The sequence below is a fragment of the Dermacentor andersoni genome, chromosome 5 (genome assembly GCF_023375885.2).
Source record: "Dermacentor andersoni chromosome 5, qqDerAnde1_hic_scaffold, whole genome shotgun sequence".
NCBI classification, from domain to species: domain Eukaryota; kingdom Metazoa; phylum Arthropoda; class Arachnida; order Ixodida; family Ixodidae; genus Dermacentor; species Dermacentor andersoni.
Window position 1 is genome coordinate 92,748,804 of NC_092818.1, and position 17,271 is coordinate 92,766,074.

A 17,271-nucleotide genomic window follows, 5' to 3' on the forward strand; every position below is an offset into this window, starting at 1 on the left:
AGCCAGTGCCTGAAGATTCGGTGGCAGCCATCTTTTATTCCTTTCGGAACGAGGCACCCTGCGACTATTCAGAAAAAATTCAGTTTTGTTGGGCATGTTAATGCGTCTTTAACGCGTACACGTCACTTCGACGCGGTGATTTTTCGCAGTTTTGTGACGTCGCGTGACAGACAGGTGAAGTGGGTGCGGCCCGAAATGTTTTGACCAATAGCCAAGGCCTAATGACGTAAAGGTGTCGAATCAGAAATAACTATTTTTCTTTTGTTCAGTCAAATCGTGCATACTCAGTGTGTACACGTCATATCAGATGGGGAGCTATCACGGTTTCCGTGACGTCGCGTGAGACAGGCAAAGTGGGGGTGGTTCAAAAAAGTTTTTGACAAATGGCGATGGGCTGATTACAGAATTAGAATAGAAAAGTTTGGCATAGCTTTACGTTATAGCGCCCCAGATGAACCAACAAAACGGCGTGCAGGAATTGTGCCAGTACTCCAACCATCTGGAGCGGTTCGTATTTGCGTTGACTTGACGCAATTAAAAAAGTGTACTTCGCAAGCGCTATGTCATCCCGACTGTTGATGATAGCCTCGGTCTTTTAAGTGGGGCATCCGTGTATACGAAGTTAGGTGCCAACTCTGGCCTTTATCAAATTACGTTGTCACCCGAAAGCCAGTTGTTAACTATGTTCATAACGCCAGCTGGGCGATACTGTTTTCAAAGACTGCCGTTTGGAATAACGTCATCACCCGAGTTCTCTCAGAAGAAAATGTCGCAGATACTTGAAATAATCCCAGGCGTGATAAACATGATGGATGATGTGCTCATTTTTGGCAGCGACAAGGCTCAACATGACGTGCGCCTGCGTTTATCGTAAGATCGTCTTGCAAGTGCTGGCGTTACGCTAAACAAAGAAAAGTGTTCTTTTGGGGTAACCGAGGTAAAATTTCTTGGCTGTGTGTTTAGTCGAGATGGCATCAAGCCGGATCCTGAAAAAGTTCGTGCTATCAAAAAATCGGCAACGCCAGCTAACGTATCTGACGTTCGACGGCTGCTAGGTATGGCTAATCATCTGGCAAGATTCATATCAGATTTGGCTTCGAAAACGGCGCCTTTACATCACTTGCTTTTGAAGGGTTCCGAATGGGCGGGGGGACCAGCCCAAGAGCAAGCGCTGTCGTACATTAAAAACTTTCTGTTCGACACGCGTCATGGCTAACTATGACGCAGTGTACCCTACGATTCTTTCCGCTGACGCGACATCATTCGGTTTGGGGGGCCGTACTGATGCAAGTTAAACCAAACAGCGAAAAAAGCCGTTGCATTTGCGTCGCGCTCGTTGACACCCGCCGTAACCAGGTACTCTCAGATTGAGAAGGAAGCATTGGCAATGACTTTGGCGGCAGAACGATTCGAAGGGTACACCAAAGGTCTTGAAATTTTGTTTGAAACCGACCACAAACCACTTGTAACATTGTTGGGAAATTCACCTTTAGATCTTCTGCCACCTCGTATTCAGCGTGTGCGCATGAGCCTCATGTGACTCGGCTCTGCGGTTGTGCATGTCCCGGGTAAGAGCCTCGTTACTGCTGATGTTTTGTCCAGAGCCCCGATTCATGGAAAAGAAATCGATGCTCACGCGCTGAATGTTGGCGAAGTAGCCAAGTTCGTTTCTGGCTGTTTGTCAAATGCAGTCGAGGCTAGCCTTTTTGAACGAGTCAAAGCTGAACATGCAGCCGATAAAGTCTGTCATGTTCTCGTAAAATTTAGCCGGAAAGGCTGGCCAAAGTTCTCGTCGCTGTCGATGGTATTGCGTCCATATGGCAGGAAAGAGCAACGCTGACAGTCGCTGAAAGCATGCTACTCAAAGGTGTGCGGCTGGTGATCCCATAAAAATTACTCGCAGAGGTCTTGATGCGCTTACACGTGTCACCAGGGGATTGAAAATGGAGAGCTCGAGCCAAAGTTTGTATGGTGGCGTGGGTTGAGTTGTCAGCTGAGAGCTTTGGTGACCGATTGCCTTGTATGCGCGGAGCACAGGGAGCAAAAGTGGGAACCAATGATTTCGACAGCGTCCACAGCGTCCTTGGCAAAAGCTAGGCGTTCTTCTCTGCCATATTGAGGGAAAGTGGTATTTGATGGTCGTAGATTATTTTTCTAGATAGCCTTGCAATTTCAACAAAAAGTGTCACTGTCATTATGCACCTCAAAAATTTATTTGCAAGACATGGTATACCAGAGGTTATGTCGGATAATGGAACACAATTTGTATCCCAGGAATTTTAGCCGTTTGCTCGTGACTATGGCTTGCCCAGATATGGCTAGCCCCAGATACCTCCAGGAAAACGGGGAAGTAGAAAGGATAGCCCAAACAATTAGGCGGCTGATTGAAAAATCTAAGGACCCCTATCTTGCGCTGCTAGCGTACAGGGACACCCCAGGGCCACTTGAAAAAAGCCCTACAGAGCTTTTGATGGGCAGGCGGCTACGCACAACAGTTCCTGCCCCTCCCAAGAGCCTTCTGCCCCAGAGGGTGTCTAAAGAAGTTAAGAGATCACCATGCAACCATCCGACAGCGGCAGCGTAGGTGCTTCAATAGTCGTCATATGGCTCATTCGCTGCCAGTCCCCAAACCGGGAGCGGAAGTATGAGTGACAGGCTGTAAAGTGAAAGCGCGAGTCTTCCGTCTTGCACAGCGTCCGAGGTCGTACGTAGTTAGAACTTCCACTGGTGTAGTTCTAGCAAGAAACGAGAAATTCCTGGTTCGCTTTGATTCAGAGCAGAATGACTGCAAGGACGAAGGAAATAGCTATGAGTTTCCGCACGCATGTGATAGTCCGGTAGAAATGGAACGGGAAAGTAATCCAGCTACTAACAAGGCATCTGCCGATCCATCTAGCACTCCCTTGCCACGAACTGACCCTCCTGTATACAGAACGCGATTTGCCCGTTATATCCGACCGCCAGACCGATACGGGTTCAATAACTGATTGTTATTTTCTTTTGAGCATTGGTTGCTTCCATAAGTGCTCATCTTTTGTTGGCTGCGCTGCTAAGTCTCGTTGCAAATGCCGGTGCATCCTTAAAGAAAAAGGGGAAATGTGCTGATAGCGCCTATGCCACGTGCCATGTCTGCGTTATCGGGCGCTTTCACCCCGATGTGCGAAATGTTCTGTCCGTGACGTCACTTGTCACATGAGTGTTTTGTATATGGATATGCAGCTTGCGTGAAATAAAAGTTGTTGTCGTGCTCGGCGTCCGGCAAAGGCCGCAACACCAGTTCGAGTTTCCGCGGAATAGAACTGTTTTCCCGTATACTCGTATTACAGCCCCATGCTATCCTGTCTGCAGATTAGATAGATTAGATTAAACGGATCGTACTTTACGATTTCTCCGACGCATGTTACTTCGACAAATCAGTTATTTCAGTAAAGCCTCTGCGCCTCTCGGATGGCCTCCGTGGTTGTGGTTAGGAGAAATCTTTCGCCAAGCGACATCCGACGCCAACACCGCATTTTTTGCGACGCGGGGCCCTTAACGCTGTCGCATGTTTGGGCCCTACACATGCCGTCAGAGATTAGCTCTACAGGTCCTACGAGAATTTGTCGTAGACAGTGAATTCATAAATCGCCTGTGAGCAGTAGTTAATGTGAAATTCTAATGTCTTCTCTGATCGCATGATCTGATCAAAGGTACTTGTGTTTTTCTCGTGGTCTCACGACGTACTTTGTTTCCCCCGTGGTACATGGACGCGCTCTGTTAGCATTTTGCCGTTATAAACTTTTGACTGTTCTGTATTTTCATTACCTTTCTTTTCTTTCTTTTTCCCTACAAATGATATTGGCATAGCGGGCTTTCTTTGTCGGCAGACTTCCCTTAATTTACAATTTATAAAAAGAAGCATCCATAATGATTAATATTTCCACTTAACACGGTGCATGCTGTTTTCTATGTTTCCATCTGGCGCACAGTATGCAGCAATGTGTTCGTCGTACATTTGTAACACAAACTAACGAGATAGTTATAAAGGAAGAAATCGTCATCCACTCGACTTTAGCGTGAACCTACAAAGCCATGTCATGATCACTGTCCTTATGCTTCAAGTTCTCGATTTATTCTCCCTCAGGCTGCGATCTGCTAGCCTCTTGGTTAGGTTACATGGTAGAGCGACCACACCGGTAAAGCGTAAGTCCCGGGTTTCACGCCGGACGTGGGCGCAGTTTTCTTCAAATGCGAAGCTTCCTTTCTTCAGAAACGCTTAGAGTTTGTAGTTTCAAGCTACCGTCGGGTGGATGACAACTTTCATGAGCCTTTCCCCGCTTTGCGGGCTTCCACCAAACTGATTTGTTATTTAAAAATAGTCTTGTTAACACTTACTCCTAAAAAATGCAACAAGTCTCTTGGCGTCATTTGTCCCCAGTGCATTGACAAGGTCGACGGCCTGCAATTTCTTCATATCCGCCTTGCATCGCACGCCCTTGGCTCCAAGTTCTTGCATCAGGAATAGCATGCGGTCATCGGTGATGCAGGGCAGGGCAACTTTGATCGCGGCGACTAGGTCCTTGTTGTTGGCCGCCATTCGCTCCGACGGCCTTTTCGCAGGAAGGGATGCTGCTGCACACGGAACGGACAAAGAGCACATGCATCAAGTACTGCACTAGCTCGCGCACCAACGAATTGACGGAAGCTTCCATCACACACGCCTTGAAGCGAAACTGCTGCATTTAGTTTGTATATGTGAACCAGCAACGAGCAGGAAGTTCCGAAATTATAGTAAACCATTAAAAGAGCATTGCCATCGTAAACCAGGAATACCTTCGAAGGAACTATTTATAGTGCCGACGGGTTTTCTCACAATGGTGCTTCCTCTTAAGCATGGGACAAAGATGGCATAGCTTGCGCCATTGTGCTTCAACTGGCGATAATAAAGAATCTGTATAATTGTTTGGGGTATAGAATAGAACAGTGAAGCAATGTTGAAGCGTCCGTTACCTTAAGGTAATGCCACGAGAACTGTACAACTGCTTCAAGAAAAACCGGTTGTGCCAAACCGCTTGGTGTGTGCTCTATGTGAACATTTCCCGAATTACATCGATCGCCGTCACCTAAACCATCTTAAAGCAGTACTGAAAGAAGTACTGGCTCCGTTATGAGTAGCAGCACTCCTTTCAAATTACAACTGCTACACTGCGCTGCGCAACAGGTGAGGACCTCTTTCAGTACCTCGTATAGGAACATTGAGAGGAGTACTGACTCGCTGTACGGAATGATGCAGCAGCATAGTAAGTCAACAAACAAGCCGAACAGAATGACAAAACATCCCGATGTTCTGCCCACACGTGACCATTCTCTGCGTCATGGAATCATAATATATTAATACCTGTTCTTATTTATCCTTGTTCCGGAGACAGCATTTCACCCGCTAACAAGTTACAGTTATCGCTCAGCGCGAGACATGCCTGCATTATTTGGAACTTACTCGAACGTTATCGTTGCTTTTCTGTAGTATTTTCTCGCGGAACTTAATGTAATCAGATAGTATGCGTGCTGCGAGTAGTGCTGTATTTTCTGGAAGGTATGTGAGCACCCGCGATTAAGCTGGAACCTTCGAGGAGTCATGTATTAAAGTCGACGCGCTTGACTCACAGATCAGATTTCGACGATCGCAGACTGCTCGCCATGGGAACTGAGTCTGGCAAAGTTCAACATGCGTACTCTCTGTAGTGAGGGCAGCTTACCAGGGCTCTTTGAGGAATTACCAGGCCTTGCCTCGGATATTATTGGTCTTGGTGAGGTTAGAAAAGCTGGCGAGGCTTCTACAGTGCTGACCAACGGCCGTGTACTCTGCTACAGAGGTGTTCTAGAAGACAGGTAATACGGGGTAGGATTTCTAATACATAAGGACCTAGCGGGTAGCACGGATGAATTCCACAACATTAATGAGAGCGTAGCCATCGTCGTAATAAAGCTGAATAGGAAGTATAGAATATAGTACAAGCCTACGCTCCAACCTTCAGTCATCATGCTAAAGAAATATAGCAGCTTTATGAAGATGTCGAGTTAGCGATGAGAAAAGTTCAAACTCCGTGCAATGTAGTCATGAACGATTTTAATGCAAAAGAGGGGGAAAATGGCTGGGGAACCAGCAATCGAAAACTATGGCATATATTCTAGGAACACTACAGGAGAGATGTTGGTAGAATTCACGGAAAGGAATAGATTATGCTAACTTCTCACACGTGAGCAGAAATAAGAGGCGCGCGAAGGAAGAAGCGCCTAAGAGACGGCCTCAGTTGCTAGGCGACAGCCGGCTCGGCGGAGCATACGCTGAGCGCGGCTCACCCGTAAGGAACCTCCTGCGAGGAACTGCTTCGTGCGTAACGTGGGGCCAATTTCACCATCTACTGAAAAAGTGCGGGGAAAAAGGCTTTGCCTGTCCTGTAGTAGCTCGTCAGACCGCGCTGATGCTTTTAATGTGTTGGTTACCGGCGTTATATAGTTCGTAATTTTTCTCCTGTACACGTGGCACCATGAAGAATGCAGCTGTATTGAGAAATAAGCTCGCTGCCGGGAAGCTAAAGCTTGTGTCCAAGCAAGTTAAGAAAAGCCAGGTTTGGAAACATTTCCTGGAAGTTGTTGACGTGCACACCCTATCACCAGTAGGGCATGTGCAGTGCAAAAGCTGCAAAGCTTTCTTCGCATATGATGGCGGGAAGACAGGAACGTCGCACCTGAACCGCCACAAGTGCAAGGCTGCAGATGACATCGCTGCCATTACTTCATTTTTCACCGAGAAGCCGGGGAATTTGACGACTGCTTGCGTGAAGTGGTGCGCAAAAGATATGCGGCCATTTGACGTTGTTTGCGACGACGGATTCCTAAAAGTTGCCGATGAACCGATTGCTATCGGTGCCAAGTACGGGAGCATATCCGCGAGGACCGTGATTCCGCATCCTACGACGGTGTCTCGCAGGGTATCCGAAGTTGCAAACGAACTCCGAGAAGCGGTGATGCCCGAGATCCAGCCTGCGATGAAGGAAGGTCGCTGCTCGATGACCCTTGACATGGGGACCGACGACTACAAAAAAGCAGCCTATATCACTGGAACGGCGCATTACGCGAGTGTGAAATCGGAGCTGAGGAGCCTTGTTTTGTTCACTAGGGACTTACCCCCCGAAAGAAAAGCTGGAGAGAACAACCGCAAAGGGGTTGTAGGAAGGAGCGCGAAGTTGGGGATTGATGAAGGCATGTTAAGCAATGTGGTGTTCGTGACAGACCAAGGTGCCAACATAATTAGCGCGCTGCGTCCATATACCAGAATGAACTGCTGTGCTCACGTCTTGAACACCGTTCTTCAGAACGCGTTTGATGACAGGTACCTCGATCAGGAACTGCCCGACCTTTTGGAACAACTGCAAAAAGTGAAGGTTGTCGTGACTTTTTTAAAACAGAGCGGACTGACGAGCCAGCTACCACACGGTGTGTGCCAGGAGATATGCACGTGGTGGAATTCGAAGCTCGCAATGATCAAGTCCGTGCTAACTCAGTACGAAGCGATAGAGAACCTGGCTAACTTTAGTAATAACGCCCGGGCCCTGGCCAGGCCCGGGCTTGCAACCACGGGCCCGGGCCGGGGCCGGTCTTGGAACCATGGGCCCGGGCCGTGCCCGGGCTAGGCTTGGGCGTTTGGGCCCGTGCCAGGCTTGGTATCACGGGCCTGGGTTGGGCTCGGGCTTCATAAAGCGGGCCCGGGACGGGTCCGGGCCGAAAAATCAGGCCCGTGCAGTGCTCTATCGTCTAGTACGTCTTTTGCTGCGCCAAGGCAAGGCCTTTAAAGGCAGCGCCGTAGGCTCGGTCTGGTGTCACTCGTCATTATGTAGTCCTTTGAGAGATCGATAAATATCGCAACACTCAACGTCCGGGTGCTTAGTGCCAAGAGCGGCAAAGCCAAGTTTACCGCCTCGTAACGGAGCACGGCTTCGATAGTGTAGCCATTCAGGCAAGGTGGAGAGAGAGGACCAGACAGAGCGTATGGTGCGTCCTTTCGCGAGGCGCTATAACGTGTGTGTTTCCCATTTGGTGGGGGTGTCTTCGGGGTGCATTTTGTTAATACGTGTACTACCCATCATTGCCATGCTGGCTGAACCTCCCCGCTTGCAGCTCCCGTAGACGCTAGCGCCAGAGTTCTCTCATTATTGTATGACACTATATGGCATAAACGAATAAAGAATGGATGGATGCTATGAGCGTACCCCTTGAAACGGGGCGGTGGGTGGCGCCACCAAGCTTTTCTTATTTTGCCGAATGCCTCATTTATCCGTCCTAATGCCGTCCTATCTCTGTAAACGGAAAAACACCCAGATGGGCGCTTTGCGCTTGTCCTCTAGCACATTCTCTTCTGTACGTGTTTTTGCTCCAATTGAAAGGGCGTACGATAAAACTCCCATTGACGAGGGCATTATTTCGGCACCCAACGGGAATACCGCAATATGCCCACTTCACCCCAATTTGACTGGGAGGTACAATGGGAGTTTTGTGAAGGAATTAAAGGCATTTCAGTTTATGAGCGGCAAGCACGTAGCGAAATGCTTTTTGCCGGAGGTGACGCGGTTACACAGCACCAAACGGAACACCGCAGGCCGTAGTATCGGACGCTGGGGTCAAGGCTCAAGGGAACTCGGCCGTCCGTGAGCTGCCACCCAAGCAGGCGTTGTGCCTGCTCGGAGCGAACGCCGGCGTCCGACACCTAGGCCCGGTATGCACGCTTCGGCCTCTGCGGCCCCAACCCTCGGGCCGCCCGGCTTCCAGCTTTGATCCCCCCGCTACCTCTTGGGTGCCCCGGAGATCCTGCACCGCCTGCTTTAATATAACCTCAGGTGCTCTCCTGAGGCCTCCGTTTGCCGGTTACATGTGCCCTCCTGGAGCTGTGCTTGTAAAAAATCCAACCTATCGTCGCGACGAAAATAGCTACCCGCGACTTATAAAACACCAGTCAGAACATTGTCCCTTCAGACACAGCGATCACCAAGCGGCGTCCGCGCGCACTGCCTCACTGCGCGGGCAGCCAGAGGCGGAGCGTATAAACCAACTCGACTGTACTCCGCAATGCCGGCATGTCTAGGGGAAAAAGGAATACAACGCGCTCTAACAAACCTCCTCCGTAGTGCCTAGGCTGAGTCATATATTCAAGGGAGCAAGACCCCAGATTTTCTCTCTCGCGCCCGCTCTTACTCGCGCCTGCGCAGAAACGTCGAGCTCCGTCAAAAGTGGCACGCCCCGCTGTATCTACAAGCAATTCTAAATACGCGCCCGGTATTCCGTCTGCCACTGCGTAGGCGCGGCATCCCGCCACGAAGCATTTCCCCGCGTGCTCGCCACACGTGTCCCAATCGACGGTACATGGCCACCGCTGAATTGACCAAGTGACGAGCACACGTGGTCCAATGGTGAATGAACCCGTCGCCGCCCTTCGACATTTTTCCCTTTCACTGAGCACAGAGCCCCTTCTAGCAAAGATTGCGCTGTCATACAGTCGTCCTCACGAAAATGCTAGTTATCGGCAGTGCCTCCGAGGCCAGCAAACGCCTTCGAGTGCAGCTGCTACTTGTGAAAGGAAAAATGCACGAGACACACACTGATAGAGAAGAAAATTTATTGGACACCAAATGTAGCAAATAGAATATATTCACTTTCTGACCCAAAATAAAGCACATTTTTGCCCCAGTAAGACAATTATCTGGATTTAAACATTAACACTGTACACTGTAAACATGCCCGTTACTATAGTTGGCAGTTCTATGCCATTGAAAAAAAAAAAACAAGTTTCTTGGAAGATAGCCACATGCGCATTTGGTGATCACATTTTTTTTCCTGGACCTGTATATTTTCATGTATTTTATCCCTTTCCCGTTTTTATGTTTGGTGTCATCAAGCATTAGTTTTTATCAGGTTTTATTGCTGCACTACTTTCTGGTAATCTTTATAAATCACTGCATTTTCACAATAATCCTTTTAATTAGAAGTTAGCGTACCCTGTTTTTACTGTTTTACACTATACATTCTTGCTACATAGGCCAAATAAAAGATTTTATAAGGAACACAGAAGCATCATAAGGGCCATTACAGTGACTTGTTGCAGTCTAAAAAAATAAGTAGCCTGGCTGCAAACGGCACCAGAGAACACGTAGGGCGAACAAGAAAGCCGAGATGATCTAACAACCAAAAGGTTAATGCACGCACCGAATAAATGCTGGCTGACAAGCAATAAAACAAACATACACAAAAAGGAGAAGCAAAAATTTGTGTGTTTCCGGACAGGAAATGCATCCATTTCTAACTGAGGCTATGCTGACAAGTCTCCCGGCATTTTTAGATCTACAGCTTCCATAATTTCTCTAGGCAGCTGATCTGCACAGAATGCTAGCTTCTTCCTCTACAATCCACGTTCAGATGTCTAGAGTGCATTGCAGAGGAAAAGCTATCATTCTGTGGAGATAGGCTGCCTAGAGAAATTATGGAAGCTGTAGATGCAAAGCCACTGGGAGAATCTTGTGTCAGCATCGCCTCTGTTGCACTTTAAGAGATGGACGCGTTACCTGTTGGGATCTGTATTGACACACGTCAGTTTTTTCTTCTGCATTTTGTGTAACATCGATTTATTGCTTGTCAACCAGCCTTTAATCGGCGTGTTCAATAAACTTTCATTTCTTAGTATGCCTGATGATCGTCTTGGTCTCTAGCAGAAAGGTGTTCATTCTTTTTACAGTGAAGCCGTATATACCTAGGAGAAACACTTGTGGTCCAATCACAAAAAAACCCTAGTGTAGGGGTATGAGCCATTGTCTAGGGGGGTGTGAGCCATTATTCGTCTTCCATGATAGACGGAGAAATTTCTAGTTGGGTAGACATAGAAATGCTTATGCATTTAAAACATATACATTTATCTACGTATTACTGCAGGGAAGGGACACACAGGGGGACGGGGTTAAGACAAATTTATGATGTCGCAATTATCTTGCAGCAAATGTGTGGTGTGCCATTGGCTACACCGATAGGGGCGTCGTTTCTCTCTAGCAGCAAAGCGCGCGTGCAGCAGTCTCTCTCCGATTTCCCAATAGGTTTAAAAATGTGTCCCTGTATTTAATTAAATGTGCAGCCCCGGTGTGTCTCTCGGTAACTACAGTGCATAACCGAGTCATAAATACTATGAATAACACATTACAAAGCACAAATGCGTAACATAATTGAGAAAGACTTTAATGGACCCGCTGGATTAACACAACGAACCATTGATTGCGCTTTACATGATGGTAATCTTGCGAAGCGCAATGTGTAGCATTCCAAATAAACAATATGATAAACCCAAGCCAAACGTGTGCGTAACCTCATTAAGAAACATATACATAACCAATAATATAGAAAGACTTGAATAAACCGTCGGAATTAACCCAGTGATAAAGACCGGGGACGCACATTACAACTTCGCTGGTTTACCATCTGTACAGCGTCCATGGGCAGTAATTTTTTCTGTTATTTTTTGTTAAATGTTGTGTAATGTTGTGCCAGTGAAACACGTTGGGCTAGTTTGTGCATTGTATTCGTGCTGCTTTTTTATGGGTTTTTTTTCCTTAATGTTGCGCCCTCCTTTTTTTGTAACTACTTCGCCCCCTCGCCTAATACTCTGACCTTGCAGCTTGCGAGGTATATAAATAAATAAGTACATAAGCACATGTCATTCATTCATCTGCATATATCTCGCACCATTCCTTGTTCAACCAACGTCACTGTTGATGTCTCGCAGTGTACACCTACATTAATTGCCGTTTGCATTTCGGTATGGTTTGTGAACAGTGCATAAGCATTACATGACATTAAGGTTGTCACCTATGCGGTGCATAAGCAAACCTTGCCAAACATGACATGTTGGATTGTTGAAAATAAGACAAATTGTATATATTTCAGCTACTTTAACAGCATTTAATTGACCACTTGACAGAAACTTCACTTCGCATAGATTCCAAAGAAACTTCACTTCGCATAGGTTCCAACACGTACACTGAATCTGCAATTTTTTTGCTTATTAATGTGGTCGTTACTGCATGGCCACATTTAGATTTGAAAACAAAGTTGAACAAAATTGTTTTTTGCAATATAAAAATATACGTAGATCACTGCGACTGCAACACTAGAACTTGATACAAACATGCACACTATAACATGCAGACAAATGCTCAGGACAAATTTCAGAATATTTGCATCCTGATACTTATGAAAATGAACAGTTCCATTACATGTCTGTCAATGAGACGGAGAAAGAAAACTTAATTGTGTTCGTGGAACAAAAATTCATTGATAAACTCAGAGATATAGTCATTGCTTAACACTTTCGAAATGAATAATTATAGCTTGCTATCGACATTGAAGCAGCCTTTCGACAGCAAGAAAAGGAATCAGGTTTTTCCGCTCTGAACATTGAATTGCAGGCAATGCAAGCAGGCATAAAATTCTGACAATATAATCTGTTTGGGAATACCAAATTGGAATAAACATTTAGACTTTCATTTGCACTTTCTCTGGCTGAGCAATCTAGATTGAAATGGCTCCCATATGCATGTCGTAACAATGTTGACCTAATACAGGTTAAATGCATGACTAGCTTAAGAAATCTGGATGATTGCTATAAATTATAGTGAAGAAAGCATAATATCTAATAACATTAATAATATAATAATAATATTTATTTCCACAAGACAGGCTAACCCTGAGCGGCGTGCGAGGCTGAGCAGAAAGCTGAAAATCCCTACGACAAGTGCGCCTGCCGTGGGCCTACGATCCTGTATTAAGGATAGCGCGTAGTGATATGGTCTTCTTGTTAGAAGTTCAGAGTATACTACCAGCGCGAGACACAGGACAACAATGTGGACGAAAACCTTATCTTTTAGAATGCTATGTTACAACGCACCGGTTTCTACAGAAGTGACGGTAGCTGCACAAACCATTTGATGCGTCGGCTTTTGCGCCTTTAGAAATATTCAGAGAGGACTCCCATATATATATTCACAGCACACGCACGGCGATGGACGAACCAGGCTAAGCGCTAAGGTTGAATTTCACAACACAACTTTCATTCCACGTTCAGTAATCACACAGAACACTTGCAGCTTCGTTTAGGTGCACACGTCGGCTTTCGGGTAGGTGCTTGTTGCGTTTAGTCCAAGAATATGGCTAGGTGCAGGCACCGCATATGCGCAATCACGAGCAATATACACACATCATTTCTCCAGAAGCTGACGCCGAGGACGGGTAGCGCGAGGATTTTGTTGGGTTGACACGACGACTTCGTGGCAGCCGAATTCCGGATACTGCATATGCGGTGAGGGTAGCTATATGAACTTGTCGATAGGTCATCTTGTAGATTGTTGTAGCGCAGGCAGAACGAAACGGTCATAGAGGGCAGATGAGACAACACACAGCGCTGAAACACATGCGAACAGCTGTTTACGTGCGCCATGTCGCACTGAACTTCAGAAACGGCTGTTGCGCACTCCAAAACAAACCTTAAGTAACACGTCTTTAAATTACTAAACGTGCACATTATTTGCTCCTAATCAAGAAAAGTCAATAATATTATAATGTAAATGTTTTATTCATTACAATAGAAGGATTATGCAGCGTACGTGTGACACGAAACCGGGCAGTAAGCAACCCTGGGCGTCGCACCAGTCGCATTGTTGAAATCGCAATTATGTGAAATGGGTCCTTTAAAAATCGCATTGCGACGCGTGCGACTGCACCAATTTTCGTCGTTCCAGTCGCAGCATGTGAAACAGCCTTTAGGCGGCGAAGCTTAGCTCACCTCACACTGCACGTAACTTTCCTGGAAGCGGCTCGCGCTTCGGGGAACGTGTCGCATGCTCACAGCCATCCAATTAAAGACGCGGCAAGTCCTTCATTAAAATCATTATTTTTACGTACTCTCGCTTCACTCTAAGCACTCAAGTCACCTCGAATACGACAAAGCTCGAATAAACACAGTGATCGTGCAAAATGGTTCTGGACGGCCAACTGTCGCGCCATGTTGCACTGAGGCCTTCAATAAGTCATGCCAGCGCTTCTCCCCACTGAGAACACATACACACTCGTAGAACGTGCAATGGTCGTTCAAAGTCACTCACCGTGGAGTCTTGAGGGTTCAAAAGTGTGAGTCGAGACATCAACAACGGTATAAGAATGCGCCGTTGCTGGTAATGGCTGCTGCTTGGTCGTTTTAAACGCGCGCGCGCGCGCTTGGAAGTCCTGTGCCCCTCCGCGCGTAGTTTCGACTTTCGGCGTCCTCTACAGCGCCGAGGCGCGGCTACTCCGAACAGAAAAACAGCGCGGACACGCATTGCGCGGGATATTTCGAATCTGACAGCGTTGTTGCTCACGACGGAGTTCGTCTTTTCTCTATTTGGCTAGTGTCAGATATGGGCGTATTTCAACACTCCCAATCTACCGTGCGCCACCGTTATTTTCTGAAAACCCCCATTTTACAACCGCAATGCCCCTTGAAATGAGGTCGGGGATAAAATAATGGTACTAGCTTATTTTACTTCTTTTCGTGGGAGTACTTATATTAGGCTGGGGAGGAAAAATGGCTTGTCATCTGTTAAAGCGCCCATATGGGCTAATTTGTGTTTACAGTGCCTGCATCAAACTTTTTTAACAATTATTAGGAACTTTGTCTTTGTACGCCTCCACTGTTTGTGGGAAAGAGCAAAAAGAATCATTATGGGAAGTGCCAACTACACTCTACATCCGCAACGTTGTCGCAGCTCTACCCGAAAAGTGAAAATAAACACAGGAACCTCTGTCACGCATGCATCGAGACAGGTATGGGATTAGCTCGCCGAAAGTGGCTACTCACCACTTGCCAAGTAACTCGTGCGCGAAGGAAAAGTCTACAGCAGTACAGCAAACTTGATCACTAGCGCTTTGCCGCTACTCACCGGCAACGTTTGAGCAGCTGAAACTTGCGCTGAAGTGATAATTGCGGCGACGGTGGCAATCTCCCAGTTAAGGAAACTCGCACGCGCCCGCACTCGTTGCAACCCGTTGTGCAATGAAAGCTGCGCCTTTACAAGCGACAACAAGGACGGACCCGACGCTTGCGGCGAGGGCCAGTGCCTCCTTTTTTTGTGTGCCTTCTTTACTATGCCTGTCGCGTGAGCGCCGCGTCAGCCTTGCCCTCTCCTGTTTCGATATTGAGCCGAGATGCCGCTTGGCGGCTCCACCGTTTTACCCGTTTGCAGACTTCGTTCTTCCGCGCCCGCGCGCCGGCGATTTGCGGACATTTCGCGCTGCGCTTGCGACGTCTGCGAGCACGAACAACATAAGTTATTACATGTTCTCGCAATGACAACAAAAGAAGTAATCTCTGCACGAAATAAAAAATAACGTTGGGATAAACTGTTATTATGAGTCATACCGGGGCCATAATTCCCGCCTCCGCCAACTTGGAGACGACAGTTTTAACCCGCCGATTTCTGGCAGAGGTAGGCGAAGGTCCGTCTGTTTACTGCAGCGGTGATGTTCCTGTGATGTTCTACACGTCAGTATTCGCTGCTGTTGTGTACTGGTTTGTACGTCGAGCCAGCGAAAGAAAGACTCTGGGGTGTCCTTTCACGACATAGCAGCGGAGAAAGAGCTACAGGAACGATGGCTGCCAGTTATCTCAAAAAAGAACTGGGAGCCAAGTTCAGATTCAGATTATTCGTCCGTATTGAGCCTTCATTTTATGGAAAGTTACTTTCGCCACGACACGAATAGGCGCATGCTCAAGCAAAATGCCGGGTCATCGCTATCCATCCTACATGAAGAATGAGCAGCCTAAGGTGAGGAGTGCTAGCGTTACACACGAAAAAAGGGCGATTCCTCTGCGGCCACGCCGGCCAGCCTGCCTGTATCAGCTGCGGAAGTGCATTCCTGCGCTGCATCGTCGTCAGACACACTCGAAATTTGCGTGAACATTCACGCCCGCTCAAGCGCCAGAGCCCAAATGGCCCAGTGATCAGATCACATGATAAAGTATATCCAGTCTGCAACGATGAGCTGCCTGATACTGCTTCTCTGGCATAAAAAAGCGAGAAATGCATGAACTTCATTTTTCCAACCGGTGCGCAGTCAGTAGACGGGCCAGGCGCCTATGCCTTAGGATTATTTTGCGCTCAAGCTGAATGAAGAAGCTCCGTATCAACGTTCCTAGAACGAAAGAAGCGGCGCGAAAAAGAAAGGACCTGGAAGGCACGGAATCTGAGGCTGCAGGCAACCGTGGACGCTTACAAAAAGGAGCTACAACGCCTAAAGAAAGCGTTCAATGTCGAACAGTTCCTTCAAGTCGCCGCAGACTCAAACCAGGGCAGTGCGAAAGCCAGATTAATTATGGATCAGGTGCTTAACTACAAGGCAAAAAAAGAACAATGTGGTCTGAAACCAGTCCGTGCGGTGCCTCTGTCTCTCGTCTTTTTTCGTGAGCTAAAAAACCTAAAGTTATTGATAGTTTCGTTTTCTGAAAATTTTCGATTTTTGCCAATCTTTAATAAAAAAATTGAGGAGCTAAATCAAAAATTCAGAACCAACAGTCACTAGATTTTATGTTTTTCTTTCAAATGCAACAAACCTCGTCAAATTCGGTGCAGTGGTTGCTGAGAAAAACGAATTCTCCTTGTACATGTATTTAGATAGGAGCACCCGAGCTAAACTAACTCGGGCTCTCGCCATCAGCAGAGCACTTCAGATGCTCCAAGATAATGCGACAGATTTTTGAACGCTTCTTTGCGCACTATGCTATCATGCGGTAATATGGAGGACTCGCACACACGGAAGGCTATAACAAATAAGATACAATGATAATAATAATAAAAAGAAATAAAGACAATGCGCGGGTTAGCAACGGCTGCAGCGCGCCGCAGCCGCCACCGCGGGGGTGGGTAATAGCATAGGGCCACCCTGCGGTCAATGAGAGCAACAGAGCGACGATGGGTCCCCAACGGAAATGTGCGCGACGCAACAGGCCAAGTGCCTCCTAGAGGAGGCACTGAACAGGTTACAGGAAAAATAGAGGAGGTCATGGAGGAGGCGCTGGCGCAGTTGAGGGGTCACGTGATGGGTTGACGCATGCACCCGCCCTCCTTGCAACCCGTTGCGCAATGAAAGCAGCGTCTAGAGAAGTAATAACGCGGATAAATGGGGGAAAGCGAAGAGAGCGAGGGTGGTAGGCACCAGACTGGCAGGCAC

At 47.2% G+C, this 17,271-nt stretch overlaps 1 protein-coding gene across 5 annotated transcripts in view; it reads right to left on the reverse strand.

Moving 5' to 3' along the window:
* Nucleotides 1–15,161, reverse strand: part of LOC140218490 (uncharacterized) — an 86,536-nt gene extending 71,375 nt beyond the window's left edge. The window contains exons 1-2 of one of the 5 annotated variants that reach the window (XM_072288222.1): nucleotides 14,985–15,161; nucleotides 4,375–4,608 (exon numbers count right to left, since the gene is read on the reverse strand). In XM_072288222.1, the coding sequence (XP_072144323.1) occupies nucleotides 4,375–4,576 (202 nt within the window). In that variant the 5' untranslated portion in view covers nucleotides 4,577–4,608; nucleotides 14,985–15,161. Of the gene's footprint in view, nucleotides 1–4,374; nucleotides 4,612–14,902 lie in introns of all 5 variants that reach the window. The other 4 variants (XM_072288220.1, XM_072288224.1, XM_072288221.1 and 1 more) reach the window with 4 other exon arrangements.
* Nucleotides 15,162–17,271: the final 2,110 nt, after the last annotated feature.